At 33.3% G+C, this 15,374-nt stretch overlaps 2 protein-coding genes and 1 non-coding gene across 4 annotated transcripts; all 3 read left to right on the top strand.

Annotated features, from left to right (window-relative positions):
* Nucleotides 1-73, top strand: TRNAA-AGC (transfer RNA alanine (anticodon AGC)). Its single transcript has one exon. It is a non-coding gene; the product is annotated as a tRNA-Ala (tRNA).
* An 861-nt stretch (nt 74-934) lies between these two features.
* On the top strand, nt 935-6,254 carry LOC132605312 (lysine--tRNA ligase). Its single transcript, XM_060318500.1, has 16 exons — nt 935-1,353; nt 1,534-1,591; nt 2,128-2,196; nt 2,330-2,501; nt 2,576-2,669; nt 2,870-2,955; nt 3,135-3,253; nt 3,350-3,430; nt 3,818-3,943; nt 4,033-4,315; nt 4,392-4,488; nt 4,584-4,740; nt 4,910-5,053; nt 5,170-5,238; nt 5,677-5,820; nt 5,926-6,254. The coding sequence occupies exons 1-16, from the start codon at nt 1,316-1,318 to the stop codon at nt 5,959-5,961; spliced, it is 1,773 nt and encodes a 590-aa protein (XP_060174483.1). The 5' UTR covers nt 935-1,315; the 3' UTR covers nt 5,962-6,254.
* A 3,180-nt stretch (nt 6,255-9,434) lies between these two features.
* On the top strand, nt 9,435-14,819 carry LOC132606789 (acyl-coenzyme A oxidase 4, peroxisomal-like). 2 transcript variants are annotated; one of them, XM_060320421.1, is made up of 13 exons: nt 9,435-9,593; nt 10,470-10,574; nt 10,838-10,944; nt 11,108-11,185; nt 11,267-11,390; nt 11,515-11,588; nt 11,676-11,735; nt 11,863-11,972; nt 12,055-12,214; nt 12,867-12,943; nt 13,937-14,108; nt 14,186-14,278; nt 14,442-14,819. In XM_060320421.1, exons 1-13 carry the CDS (start codon nt 9,566-9,568, stop codon nt 14,571-14,573), a joined length of 1,320 nt encoding a protein of 439 aa, XP_060176404.1. In that variant the 5' UTR covers nt 9,435-9,565; the 3' UTR covers nt 14,574-14,819. The 2 variants fall into 2 exon arrangements, with proteins under 2 accessions (XP_060176404.1, XP_060176405.1); XM_060320422.1 differs by lacking the exon at nt 9,435-9,593 and adding an exon at nt 9,656-9,786.
* Nucleotides 14,820-15,374: the final 555 nt, after the last annotated feature.

Here is a 15,374-nt window from a genome sequence, read left to right as displayed (position 1 = left end):
GGGGATGTAGCTCAGATGGTAGAGCGCTCGCTTAGCATGCGAGAGGTACGGGGATCGATACCCCGCATCTCCAAACCTTTTTATGTGCAATTAAAAGTTTGTGCATTTTTCTTGTTAAACAAACTTTATTGTATCTCTTGTTTACATAGAATTATATCTGTTGATTTTTTTTAATTATATCTGTTGATTATTTAAGAACAATCTATTTTCATGTAGAACTGCAAATTATCCCTTTCACTGTGAATGTTTTTTATGGTTTTCCTTGAACTTTGATTTTGTGTTTATTTTGAAGCTCGTAGATTATTAATTACCTATTGTACGTTTTATGTTCTATCTTCTAGTACTACTTAGATTTTCAAGAGTTGTAATGATGAAATTATAAAACATGAACAAATTTTAAGTTGAATAGTTTTAAAATTTCGTTTAAAGCTATATATTGTCATGATAAAGTATTTCAACCTGGTTGCTATAAGTTCGATGATTTGCAGAAAGTTTGACCAAAAAGAGTTTTAAAGTAATTTGCTTAAAGAGGCTGACCATAAGAAAAGAGGTAAGAAAACCACAAAAAGGACCTTGTTATTCAATTTGTAGAAAGTTAGTACCTCTCTGTCGTAATTTGTTTGACGCTTTTAGTTTTTCGAGAGTCAAACTTTTAATTTTGAATTTTTAACTATGTGTTTGAACATATAATATTTAATTTTTTTGAAATAAAATTTACATATTTGAAAACTACGTAAAAAGTGTTATAAGTCACCATAATTAATACTAATTTAAATTATTTAAAAGACATGAAATATTTACAGTGAAAGAGCAACTCATTTGACTCTCAAAAAGCAAAAAGTGTCAAACAAATTGAGATGGAGTATTTTTTTTATGGTACAAGTTGGTGTTAAGCTATTCAAAAAGATAGTTGTATTATATTGTACCCTCTTTCCCTCCTGGTAGTCGAAGGGTGCCTGATTAGCAACAAAATTTCAAAAAGTAGAGACAATTATTGGGTATTACTATACTAATTTGTGATGGAAAAGTTGTGTATCATTTGAAGAATAATGAACATTAATTTCTTGTCAACCAAGGAGAATGGATATTAGTAAATTATTTTGTATGAAAAAGTAGTAGTGACATATATTATAAGAAGAATGACAATGACATATTTCTTGACAATCACTCCATTGTTTAGTAATCTTAAGTCATGCTAACCGTTATTTAATAGACCAATTTCTGGTAAAAGATTATCAACTTGTTTAATCCTAAATTAAGTACTTGCTTTATCAACCCTCTACTAATTTCATATTTCATCAAATTGTTGTCACCAATGGATTCATCTGTATCAACAGAACCACTTAGCAAGAAGTATGGTGGTTTAGCTTCTTCTTTTTTTATCTTTTAATTTCATTTGCCTATTTACAATTCTAAAAGTTATCTAAATATTATTTGGATATGCATATGTACTCAAAGATTAAACTAAAAGTAGGCCAATCAATATGCTGCTCTTTTTTTCTTTTTTTTTTTTAATTTCCTTTGGTGAAACAGTGCTCTTAAGAGAGAGAATAAGGCAAAGGAGAAGGAGCACCTGGAACAGGAAAAGAAGGTAAAACTTCTGTTTTGTAAATTTTCAGTTTTGTGTATGTTTTTTCACGACTAGAAATAGGCATTTTTTTTCCGCCAACATTCAATGGAAAATTTGTGCTATAAAACATGTTTTTCCCACTGAAACATCTCACTGGAAATATGCACGGTGGGAAACAGGTTCCCTTTAAAACGCTGAGAAACTTCCTAATTTTTCCGTGTGAAAACATTGCTATTTAGGTTTTTCTCACCGATACTTAGTGGAAATACCCACCGTACATTTTTGGGTGCGAAAATAGTGATTTTTTAGTAGTGTGTACTCAGTGATGCTTGACCATCTGGTTTATCATTCATAATGATATGGAATCTTGGGTGTGATGGACACACTCAAGAGTTAAGTATACTAGTAGTTTTCTTGAGTCATCTTAGTAGTACTAGTACTACCTTATCAGTATAGCTGCCAAAAAAATGTTTTAGCTTATTTGCATACTTGCCAACGTGCAAGTGAAAGTGTACATTTTTTAAGTTGATGAGTTTTGTCCCCAATTGGATGTACAGGTTGCAACAGTAGCTAAAAGGCAATTGAAGCATCATAATATGCCTGAGAATGATAATTTGGATCCTACTGTAAGTCCTTCTACCATTTTGTTCAACCTCAGTGAGAAATTATTCCTTGTTGAATTTACAGCCCAAAAACTCAACAATCAGGATGAGCTTTCACAATGTGATAAATGGTTAAAAGTTGAAATTTTTGTGGCAGCAATACTTGGCGAACAGATTGAGGAGCGTTGAATTGTTGAGAGAATCTGGAATAAATCCATATCCACATACATTTCACATAACAATCTCTATCCCTGAATTTATCAGCAGATATGCTTATTCAAGTGCTGGAGAGAAACTTGAGGTCATTGAATTTGATATCTCCTTAGCAGGTTCTCAGGTTATGAATTCCATTAAAGATTGATTAGATTTGAAATTTCAATAACTTCTATTCACATCCATGTAGGGAGAGTAATAAGCAAGCGAGCATCATCATCAAAGCTCTATTTCTATGAACTGTTTGGTGGTGGGGCGAAAGTACAAGTACTGGCTAGTGCAAGGTATTGAGTTATTTGAATAAGCGAGCTCAATGAATGATGAAACAAAGACATTCAATTAAATGCTTATTATTTTCTTAACTTCAATTAAGTTATTGGATTTTAAGAGTATCTTGCCTTGGCTGCTTAACGGATAATGGCATAGTGAACGCCTTTGATCCATCTTTTTAACTTTATGACTCATAATATCATATTTATGGTAGGGATTCGGATATGGATGATGTTGCATTTCCTAACTATCACTCTGGAGTGAAGCGAGGTGACATCATTGGTGTCCGTGGATTTCCTGGTTAGTCTTTTAAAATCCATTAAAGAAAGAAAACTAAGACAATGTTTATCTTTTACCACTTAAAAGTTGGGATCCAATTTGATCCCTATTTTGATTCACAAACAATTTTCACCAATTCATTCCAATTTATAGCTTGAAATTATGCCAGTAATTAAAGTGTCATGCTGCTAATGCTGCAGGGAAGAGTAAGAGAAGAGAGTTAAGTATCTTTGCAAAATCTTTTACAGTGCTAGCTCCTTGCCTACACATGCTACCGAGGCGTTTGACCTCCTCTATCGTAGATGAAACTCGGGCACAGGTGAAACATCCATAAGGAAACCTATCTTATGTATGTCCAGTTCATATTACATCAATGATTCTTAATACAAGACTCAAAGGAGTTGTTTATTTCCAGAGTTCCCAAGGAACAGTAGCTAATGATACTTGGACACTGGGCGATGCAAGAAATCCTGAGTCGTATGTGTTAAGGGATCAGGTATGATCATATGAAGAATCCGGATTTTTAAAGTCCCCCCTGCCCCCCATTTCCGGAGCAAGAAAAAAGTGATAAGGAGAAAAAGGGAGAAACTAGATAAAAATGTAGATGGTAGGTAGTGGCGGAGCTAGAACTTTTACTAAGTTTAGCCAAAATATAAAGAAGTTAAGGGAATTCAACATATACTATACATACATAATTTCTTTCACCTTTGTACACAGTGTAAATTTCCAGCGAGGGGGTCAATTGACACCCCTTGGACAAGGGTGGCTCCACCACTGGTTAGGTTAAACCGCTCTCAATTGTATAGGAGTAGCCATATTTGGCTAAATCTGGTTTCCTGTATCTAATTATGGTTGGCTAATCATGATACTTTGTGGTTTTCAGGAAACTCGGTATCGTCAAAGGTACTTAGATCTAATGATGAATCCAGAAGTTCGAACTATATTCAGGACTAGAGCCAGAATCAATTCTTACCTCAGGAGTTTCCTCGATAATCTTGGGTTTCTGGAGGTTTAAATCCTAGATATAGCCCTTTGAATGCTGACTTATTCTCCTGCACTAATGTGTTCTTTTCTCACTCAGCTTTCTATTTGTCTTAGGTGGAGACTCCTGCTATGAATTTGACTGCTGGAGGAGCTGCAGCCAGACCATTTGTTACTCACCATAACGAGTTGGACACAAAACTATTCATGCGTGTTTCCCCCGAGCTTTATCTTAAGAAGTTGGTTGTTGGCGGATTTGATCGTGTTTATGAGATCGGGAAGAATTTCAGGAACGAGGGAATGGATTTGACTCACTGTCCTGAATTCACGATGTGTGAATTTTATATGGCTTATGCTGATTACAACGACTTGATGGATTTGACAGAGCAGCTACTATCAGGCAAGCTTCTCAAATAGTTATCTAAATTGCTTTTCGTCTTCAATCTGTTGATATAATTTAAGCGATTTTTGCATAGGTATGGCGAAGGAACTAACTGGAAGTTATAAAATAAGGTACCATGCTAATGGCTTGGATAATGAACCGATAGAAATTGATTTCACTCCTCCATTCAGGTATGTAAATATGTGATTAACGATGTAAAACTCACCTTCCAAAAGGAATAGCATTTACTTAATGGTTTGGCGTTCCTCTTATTTGTTAATTGCAGAAAGATTGATATGTTGTCGGAGTTGGAGAAAGTGGCTAACATCAATATACCCAGAGATCTTTCCTGTGAAGCTACTAATAAATACTTGCTAGATGTATGTGAAGAGTTTGATGTCAAATGTCCTCCACCTCATACCACAACACGATTGCTCGATAAGGTCACTTCCTGATTTGCCATAGCATACTGTTGTCACTATTATATTTTGTTTTCCAAGTTAAATGGCAACTCTATTAGTGCTTGAAGTGTCATGTTGACCATTATTGATGTTATATTTTCAGAATTTAGTATCTCGTTGACATACTAATACCTGTATGATTGTTCCCCAGCTAGTTGGTCATTTTGTTGAAGTAAGCTGCATAAATCCTACTTTTATTATCAACCATCCTGAGGTCATGAGCCCACTGGCAAAATCGCATAGATCAGAGCCTGGTTTGACTGAGCGTTTCAACTTATTTGTTAACAGGCGAGAGGTAATATGTTATTTCTTTTGGTGTTGATGCAAGTGCTTTCTATATTTCAATCGTGATCTTGCATTTGGTACTATTTAAATTAACCCTTTCAGCTCATCCTGCCCCGCTTTCTCCAGCTATGTGATAGCTACACTGAACTAAATGATCCTTCAGCACAGAGAGAACGTTTCGCTGAACAATTAAAGGTACATTTGCATTATAACCAAATTGGTGGATAGGTAGTAACAAAACCTATGAATCTTAAGCACCTACTATTATTGCCACTTACCACCAGAAGAAAGCAAGAAAATTGCGCATATATGATCTACTGTTTTATTATTTCAAAATCTTCAAATTCCATCTAAGATACATTGGGAAACATAATTGGATTTGGATAAATCTTCTGTATTCAGGATTCAAGAAAATGAATTAGTGCCTCTTTACTTACTCAAAAAAGTATATAATATGTGAAACAAGCTAAAAGAAGAAAAGGGAGAAACAAGAAAATACCAATAATTGTACTGTTAGCAAGTATTCTGCTAGTTCAGTATGCTAACAGTTAGAATTCATAACATGTGAAGAGATTCTTTAAGCCAAGAAGAGGTTCTTTTTCTGCTTACTAACACTGTTTTTTGTCATCTCAGGATCGACAATTAGGAGATGACGAGGCAATGGTTTTGGATGAGTCCTTCATTACCGCATTGGAGTATGGACTACCCCCTACTGGTGGCCTAGGCATGGGAATTGATAGACTTACAATGTTGCTTACAGATTCACAAAATGTCAAGGTTTAGTAAACTCGAATTCTTGAAGTATGTTAAAATTCTCAGTGCATGACAAAAAAAAAATGAATAGCTGTCAAATCTCACTCTGCTATTTTTCTACCTTCTCAGGAAGTTATCCTCTTTCCAGCCATGAGACCACACTGAAAGAATTTACCAAGTGGCCAGCGATCGCGTGTTCTCTCCATTATTATGATCATTTGATTGACTTCATTTGCAATTCTACATAAAACTTACAAAATCAGTTCCCAGAATTTATTGAAGTTTTCATTTAGTAGTATATCAATGTAAAAATGAAATGCAATACATTAAAGCTTTTTTTTTTTTCCGGAGAGGATGTGTGTGGTGGACAAGTTACTCAACATTGTCAATTTTAAATGATCGTCCAGTTTCATGTATATGTTGTATCCATCTCTTGAAAATGAAGTTAAATTGACTTTCTTTAGCCAACCTGCAAGTACATATAGTTTCGCATTTTCATCCTTTCTTTACTCTAACTCTGATATTTGATTGAAAATATTCAAAATCAATAAAACAGATACCAAGAAGAGCACCACTATTCCTAACATCAAACCAGAGTGGGGACTGCATATTTCTTCTTTTTCGAGTCAAATCTATAAACTCGTTTGCTGAAATTTAAATATATAGCAAATTTAAAATTATTTAACTAAAACAATGATGTTTTAACAATTATTTTTATTATATTTGACCAGAAAAAGATATTTCACAAAATTTATGTATTTAGAAAGATAAGAAGGTATATTCTATTTCAAAAAAGTCACGTGATAAAAATAAGTGACCAAAATATCAACTAATCTTTTTAATTATAAATTTGACCCCAAAAAATGATCACAATTAATAAAGCACTAATTAGTATAAATAAAGGATACTTATAGTGTTTGACAAAGCTTCTAAAATCAGTTTATTTAAAAAAAAAAAAATCAAAAGTGTTTTTCAAAAAAATGTTTTTGGCGAAAAACAGTTTGTTTGTGCTTGCCAATTAATTTAAAAAATAATTTTGAGCTGCAATTAATGTTTGGTCAAGCTTTTAAAAAGTATTTCTAATAAGTGTATTTTCATTAAAAGTGTTTTTCAAAAAAGTGTTTTTGGACAAAAGGTATTTTTTTTAATCTTCTAAAAAACTGCTTCTGCTACTCTCTAAAAGCACTTATTTTTTCCCTGGCCAAACACCTCACTTTTTAAAAATAAGTAGTTATTAAAAAAAATTAGCACTTTTGGTAAAAAATAAACTTTAGCCAAACAAGCTATTAAAAAGATTGTTCTATTTAGTTCAATTATTACTGCCTTATACAGCTTTCCAAGGCGGATCGACGAAGCAATATTATCTCCCACAAACCTACTAATTAAAGTCAACCACCAATAAGAAAAATATTTTAGATGATATTTTACCTTTTTAGTAACTAACTAAATACTACTACTCCAAACACACAACCCCCCCAACCCCCCGCCACACAAGCCCCCCACCCCCCCCCCCCCCCCTCCCCAACCACCGCAAGCCAGGTTGATTTGCTCAATTAACAAAACATGTGGTTTTTTTGTTGATTTATAGCTATAAAAAAGTGTAACTAAAAATTTTAATATTTAAAAATAAAGTATAATTTCGAAAATTACGTATTAAAGAACTTTCTTAGTACAAAATCTAAAAAAGAGAGATAATATGAAACGAAGGAAGCATTCGGCAATTCCTATAATTTTATACATACTCCCTCTGTCTCAAAATATTTATCGTCCTTACTAAAAATACTTATTTCAAAATATTTGTGATTTTATTTACCCAAGATAAAATTAAGTAACCTTTTTCTATTTTACCCTTTTATTAATTACATTAATGGGATGATTTTGTGAGTTCACATGCCAACATTTAATAGGTGTTATCATTAATGAAATAAATATTTATTGAAAAGAGAATATGATGAAATATGTTAAGAGAGTAAAATAGTCAAAATGCTGCCTTTATAATGTTTTTTTAATGGGCGTGTAAATGAAAAGTACGATAAATATTTTGAGATGGAGGAAGTACAAATTCTACAAAAAAACATTATGATTAGTCAGAATACGCCAAATAAATTAATAATGAGGTACACAATATAAGGGTCGTTCCATCAAATACGCACTCCTGTTCAAATAGAGTATCCACTTAGCCATTTGCATATTCTTTGAGAAAATTCTAACTTCTAGGTAAAAATAGATAATTTGCACAATCATTGAAAAAATAATTTAATTAAAGTATCCCTAATTAAACATATATTGAGATTTGATCACATAACACTTAAAAATGACAAGTCTGAAAAAATAAGGTTAATTCTTTCTTAATTTGATGAGTGAACATTCTTTTTGAACAAAAAAATAAAGGAATAATTTTAATAATAAACAATCCAGCATAAAATGTTACACTCACTTAGCAATATTAACCTTTTTTTGCAGCAATATTTATACACACGATATACTAGGGGGTATAGACCAAGTTAGTTTGGGTTTTCTAAACACCAAACCAAGCCAATTGCATCGGTTTTTAAATATATAAACCAAACCAAACCAATAAAAGTTGAATTTTTCAACCTCGGGTTTTTTCGATTTTTTTGGGTTGCTGGGATTTTTTGAGTTTTTTCCCAGTAAAGTCTTCTTATAAAATATGAAACTTGTAACTCAAATATTTCTTTAGTTCTAGTAAGATACGACTATCTAATTAAGATATTTGTAAGAAAATAACACAAAATGTGAGATGAGAGATGACATTGTACTAAAAGATTCAACAACAAAAAAAGTAATGAAATCGCATAAAATAAAATGATCATAATTTAAAAATACTAAGTCATGCTATAATAAATACGGCTAATTTATAAGGCATATAGAAAATGATCATAATCTAAAGTACTAAGGCATGCTAAAATAAGTAAGGCTAATAAATATTAATTACAGACTAAATATTAAAGAAAAAATAAAATTATGTTTTTTATTTTCACTGTCTAAATTAATATAAAACTAAAGAATAAATATCCAACATTGTGTTAGAATTGAATTTCTTTTGTTAGCATTAGTATTGATTTGAAATGTTTTGGGTTTTATTTAAGTTATTAATATCAAATGGTTCTAACTAATACAACTAGTTAGATACTACACACAAATAGTTCTAATTTCAAGCTTGAAATAATATGTAAAGACAAAGAACCATGAAAAGGTTTAAGAAATATTTATAAATTACATTACAATTAAAATATTTTTATGTATAAAATATTCTTAAAATTTTATACATGTATTGTTGGGTTGGTTTGATTCGATTCGACTTTTTTTAGTTAAATCAGACCAAACCAAAAGTGATCGTATTTTTCTTTTTAAAACCAAACCAAGCCACCAAGCGAGTTTTTTCTCGGTTTGATTCGGATTATCGAGTTGGTGTGATTTGTCGGTTTCTTTTGTACATCCCTATGATATACAACATTATATATTTACTGTACACAATATATAAACTTGTATAGAAATATATAATAATCTATAAGAGAGTCATTACGGATAATATTAGAAATATGTGTCATTTTGGGTAAATATTTTTCCCAAATAGACAGAGGGACACTATTTTTGAACAAGAGTGAGTATCAATCAATATATATTCAATATCTTATAACCCACACTTAGATTTCCGTGCCAAAACATCCTTCATCTTCTTCGTCGTCATTTTGCCTGTTTCTTATTCTATCTGCTCAAGAGTTGACAAAATCATTGCTTTGTATTCATGAAAGTTCCATCTACTATAATTCAAGGTCGGTTCTCTTCTTTTCTTTTTTCCTTTCTGAGAAAAATTGCTAATATGTTTTTCTTTTTAATGTGATCAAGATTTGATATTTTGCTTCAAAGATAATACGGAATAGTAAATTCTTAATGCAAGAAATTTTCAGTCTTTCAAGTATTGAAAAGTCGAGGGAAATGAAAAACCTTAGTTAATATTGGGACTTGGTAACCAGAAATGTGTAATTTTTTTTATTTATTTTTTAAGAATTTGGTTAGGATACATCATGGAAAGGAACAGAAAAAAAAAAAAAAAAAAACAAGTTGTGAATATGGATATGGGGTTTTCTCTTGGATAATTAGGAAATTGCAGGGTAAAATGGTACTCTCAATTTAAGTGTCTTAGTTATCAATATGAGTGTTTTAGTTTGATTAAGTACGGAGTTTAAAATATAAAGGGAGACTTTTGAATCTTGTGGTAAAGATGTAATATATTAAAATGATCTTTTGAATTTTGGGACATATCAAAAGGAAAGTAAGACACTTTAATTGGGACATATTTTTTAAAAATTCAGTAAAAGTTCTTGGAATCACTGTTTGGGTTGACTATGGTTTTTTAATAACTTTAGTATAAATATTCCTCTTATCAGTTTTCCCAAAAAGAAGAGGTCTATCTTTTTAAATAGTCAGTGATCATTCCTTTGGGTTACACTTTAGAATCTTTGGATGGTGAAAAAGCTAAAATATTTGTAGAATCTGGCAAATTAGCTGTTAAATTTCATATTTTATATGATGTTGATTAAGTAATTCTGTTTGTATGTTGGTATTTACTTTGAGCATGTTTACTTAGTGTTTTAGACTCTCTGTGTGACTCGTTTGATTAAGGACTTACATTTTAAAACGCGATGCAGAGGAAATGATTAAAGAGGCGAGAAGCTCCTATTTTGATTTACCAGCATTGGATGTTTCCACTGCATTTCCTCAAGCAACACCAGCTTCCGTCTTTCCTACATGCAGTAAGATTGATTTTTACTTTACTTAGTTGTGTATTAATACCATTTATTATTTGAAGAAAGAAGCTCAGTACTCTTTTGAGAATCGCTAAATGAGACTGCTTTTTTGGAAGACAAATTTGTGTTCATTAAGGACTGAGTTAGCTTTGTTACGATGTGCTTTGATATTCGGGCTGAGCAATTCTATGTCTTTGATTACATTTGGAAAGATCATCTTTGTGGTCACAATGCTGAGGATTTCACTAACTTGGATGTAAACTTTACAGCTTCGGACTATTATCAGTTTGATGATCTCTTGACTCCTGAAGAGAAAGCCATCAGAGTCAAAGTGAGAGAGTGCATGGAAAAAGAAGTTGCTCCTATAATGACAACGGTATTCCCTAGTTCTTGTATGTATTGAATATTCCCAGATTTATGGCTATAATAGCTGCACCTATAGTTAACATAAAAACGAAGACTTGCTCTCAATGAACTCAAATTTCTAAGAAACAGGTTGAGCGTTTGAAGCTAATCCATTTCTTGATTTGATTGTGTAGTACTGGGAGAAAGCAGAGTTTCCGTTTGAAGTCGTTCCAAAACTTGGTGCTTTGCACATATCTGGTGGCACTATAAAGGTGTTTCTATAGAGCATGATAAGTTTGTTAGTTCCTGGCATTTTCAACTTCTATGAGGCACTTATTTACTTTCGGCTTCAGGGGTATGGTTGTCCAGGTCTATCAATTACTGGAAGTGCTGTTGCCCTAGCAGAAATTGCCAGAGTTGATGCAAGCTGCTCTACATTCATTTTGGTGCATTCATCTCTGGCAATGCTCACTATTGGTAGCTTTATAGTATTATTTTCCGAAGTTTCTACTGGCGCCATTTTTGTTTATTTTGAGCTTTGGGCATTTCAGATATAATCGTCTTAAATAATGATAGACAACTTCTTATACAATTTGATTAGGACTATGCGGGTCAGAAATGCAAAAGCAAAAATACTTACCATCTCTGGCTGAACTTAGCACTGTAGCTTGCTGGGTAAGAATTTTGGTTAGTTATTGATTTAGCATTGGCATCTGTTTTGCTTTAGATAAGTATTTATAATTTATATCTTTTGGGACCTAGGGTCTAACTGAACCAGACTATGGAAGTGATGCAAGTGCTTTGAGGACCACTGCCACAAAGGTCTAGAATCTAAAATTGAGTCCTGGTTACTAATTTCTATATCGTTCTTCATTATTTCTGTTCTTTTTATGGTAAAAGGCTGCTTAACATGCCCCCTTCCCTTTCTTTTGTGATCTCCAATTGTTAGGTTGAAGGAGGTTGGATCCTTGAAGGGCAAAAACGGTGGATAGGGAACGCTACTTTTGCGGATGTGTTGGTCATTTTTGCTAGAAACACAGCCACAAACCAGATAAATGGGTAAGTAACAGTATATACTATCTAGATAATCTAGTTCACCACATCTTATTTTTGTCAAAATCGGTTATTGTGTTTGTCTCAGCTTCATAGTAAAGAAGGATGCTCCAGGCTTGCAAGCTACTAAAATAGAAAACAAAATTGGGCTGCGGATTGTTCAGAATGCAGATATTCTCTTTAAGAAAGTGTTTGTTCCTGATGAGGATAGACTACCTGGTGTCAATTCTTTCAAGGATACAAACAAGGTATGGCTGCAATGGTTAAATGAGGTTGATGATGCAAAATGTGTGCATTGTTTCACTAATAAAACTTTGTGCAGAAGGACCATCCTGAAGTCATCAATAGTTAAATACACTAAAAGGTCGTCACTAATGGTTGGTCTGACAAGGGAACAAGAATCAGAAACTTACCATGTGAATTTAGATCTTAAATCTTAAGAGAATGACTTAATGTTAATTTCTATTGATGCTAATAAAGTTTCAAAAATTCTTGAAAATACCCGTCCTCCCCCAAAAGAACCAACCCCACAAAAAAGTAAAAACAATCATTGAAGGAGGAAAATACATAGCTACCCCCCCCCCCCCCACCCCCCCCCCCCCCAAAAAAAAAAAAAAAGAGGAATAAATTTTAAATTCCTTTAATTGCTTTCTTCAGCTTGCTAATGGATTTTTGATGCAGTGTGATTGTCATACTGATTGATAAAGTCACTGTTCTCATTATAACGATTTCCCATCTGTATTTCCAATACTCCATGCATGCATCTTGCCGTTCAATTTTCTTGAAGTTCTGTCACTTAAAATCCTGTCCTTTTAAGTTATTGTCTATATTTTGGTAGCGGCAATTACTTAAATAGCTGAAATCGTCTTGACAGTCTATACTACTTTGTTCCCTGAACAGGTGCTTGCTGTATCACGTGTCATGGTTTCATGGCAACCTATAGGCATTGCTATGGGTGTATATGATATGTGCCACAGGTAGTATTTAAATTAGAAACCTGTTTTATTTGCTGTCAAATGAAAGTTACTTATACTGGGTGCTCTTTGGTTCAAATCATGGACGTTAAGCTAATTCCTGCTGGGTAAAATAAGGGAAGTTGATTTTCGAGATTGCTATTGTCTATGATGTCCTTTTGATAAGTATTGTCTACAATGTCCTATGGTGGCAATGAAAGTAATCTCAATTCTCTGGAGTCATACAAACATATATTCCTTATATCTTAACTTATTTTCCTGTTCAAATTAACAAAAAAAAATAATCCTATATCATATCTTTCATCTGAAAGGAAGTTGCCCCAAAGAACGTACAATTTCTCAAGATCTGTGCAGGCTTGGAGAAGAGCAGAACGTAATAGAAGCAAAAGATCCTTACAGATGCTATGAACTAGTTGGGGTTAGGACATTGAACATTAAGTCTGGTATTGACTGTTGACTAAGAGGCTTTTAGTTTATCTAGGGATTATGCCAATAGAAAATTAAGAACCTCTAGGACCTGTAATTTGTCCTAAAGCACACATGTTTGAGTATTAGAATGTAAAGGGTCAAGATGGAATGATATAGATAATGAGGAGTCGTATGGCCGATCCAACTAGATCAGGATTTTTGATAACAATCCAACCAGATTAGGATTGCATGTTAGTCGTTGTTGTATCTTTCATGTCTCATTAGTCAACGTGCTGTCATTCTATTTATCTACTTCAAAATAGAACAGCCAAGTGATCAAGCAAAGAGATTTTAATACATGATGGGGTTTGATATTTAATTCTCTCAGGAAATAAGTAATTGAAGATAAAGTGGTCCTAAAGTTAGTAATTACTATTTAGGATATCTTTACCTGTTTACCATGAAGTGGTTTAAAAGAACCTTATTAGCATTCTGTTGTACCCTTTATTTGTCAATCTTTTGTTCAATGTTTTTATAGAGTTTCCTAGTTCAACATTTCTCTGGGCTAAATTGTTTTCTAACTTGAAGGTATTTAAAAGAGAGGAAGCAGTTCGGAGCTCCATTGGCTGCTTTCCAGATCAATCAACAGAAGCTGGTTCAGATGTTGGGCAGCATTCAGGCAATGGTTCTTGTTGGTTGGCGCCTTTGCAAGTTGTACGAGAGTGGTAAAATGACTCCTGGTCAAGCTAGCTTGGGGAAAGTAAGACCATATTCTACTGATTTTAAAGTTGTTATAGATTTATCTTTTGCAGTGATTAACAAATCGTTTGTTTCTAGTCATGGATTACCTTGAGGGCTAGAGAGACCGTTTCTCTTGGACGCGAATTACTTGGTGGCAACGGAATCTTGGCTGACTTTCTAGTGGCAAAGGTTTGTGGATGAACAATGCTTACTTTCTTCCTCAGATGCAAACCGCAAGATACTTTATTTTCCTAGTATTTATTTTTTACTTGTATAGTTGTATAGATCTCATTTTGGCAGCAACTTATGTTTTGTGTTCTCATTTTCTCCACATATCTGTCAATGTCTCCAGGCATTCTGTGACTTGGAGCCCATCTATACATATGAGGGTACCTATGAAATCAACACCCTGGTAACAGGTAGAGAAATTACAGGTCTTCCTAGCTTCAAGCCAGCAGCATCGAGGCCAAAGAGCCGCCTGTAGTATCTCAACCATCTTGAAAGTGTTCTGCTGAACTCACTGCACCTCTAGACCTACTTGTGCAAAAGGGGAACTCACTCAAGAATATTTAATCCCTTTTAATCTCCGGGATCATAATCATAAAGAAATCTTGTAATAAAACAAACTTTGTATATGTGAACTAGTTCATTGCTATGTATCGATTTGGCTATGCAATGCCAGTATGCATAGTTATCTATCTGATTTTATATGAAGTTTAATCCTTGAATAGATTTTGAGAGATTCACACCAAGTACCTCGCGGACGCAATATATGTAATGGGTAATTCTTCCTACTAAGACAGGAGCATGAAACGAATCTCTCAACTCTTTTTCCTTGTCTACTTCCCTGATGTAATGTACTCATTCTCTGGCTGCAACCTTCTTCCTTAACTTCCCAATCTACAAAATTACAGTAAGAATTTGGCCTAAAGTGTGTAATACAGAATGCAGAGGATTTGAAAGGAAATGATAATTAAAGCACGTCTTTCTTGTAATACAGCTGGCAGCTGCTGCTTTTTTTTTTTTTTTTTGGTACTCCAATCAACAAGCTAATACTTCTGGCTTAATAATAACAGTGACGATGTAATTTAGTTCGTAAGATCAATCTTCTGATTCTCAAGATTAGAGCAGTTTATTCCATCAAATCTAAAGTGAATATCTCTTTCCTCTTTCTTCATCTCAAATTAAGTCAACCTTCAATTTAAGGAAGTTCTAACAGGCTTATAATATAAAAGGCTCAGTGAAATTTTACTTTCACAATGCAACATCTTTTCTCGAAAAGCTC

The sequence above is a fragment of the Lycium barbarum genome, chromosome 8 (genome assembly GCF_019175385.1).
Source record: "Lycium barbarum isolate Lr01 chromosome 8, ASM1917538v2, whole genome shotgun sequence".
Taxonomy (NCBI): Eukaryota; Viridiplantae; Streptophyta; class Magnoliopsida; order Solanales; family Solanaceae; genus Lycium; species Lycium barbarum.
This window is presented reverse-complemented; position numbering and strand designations above follow the sequence as displayed.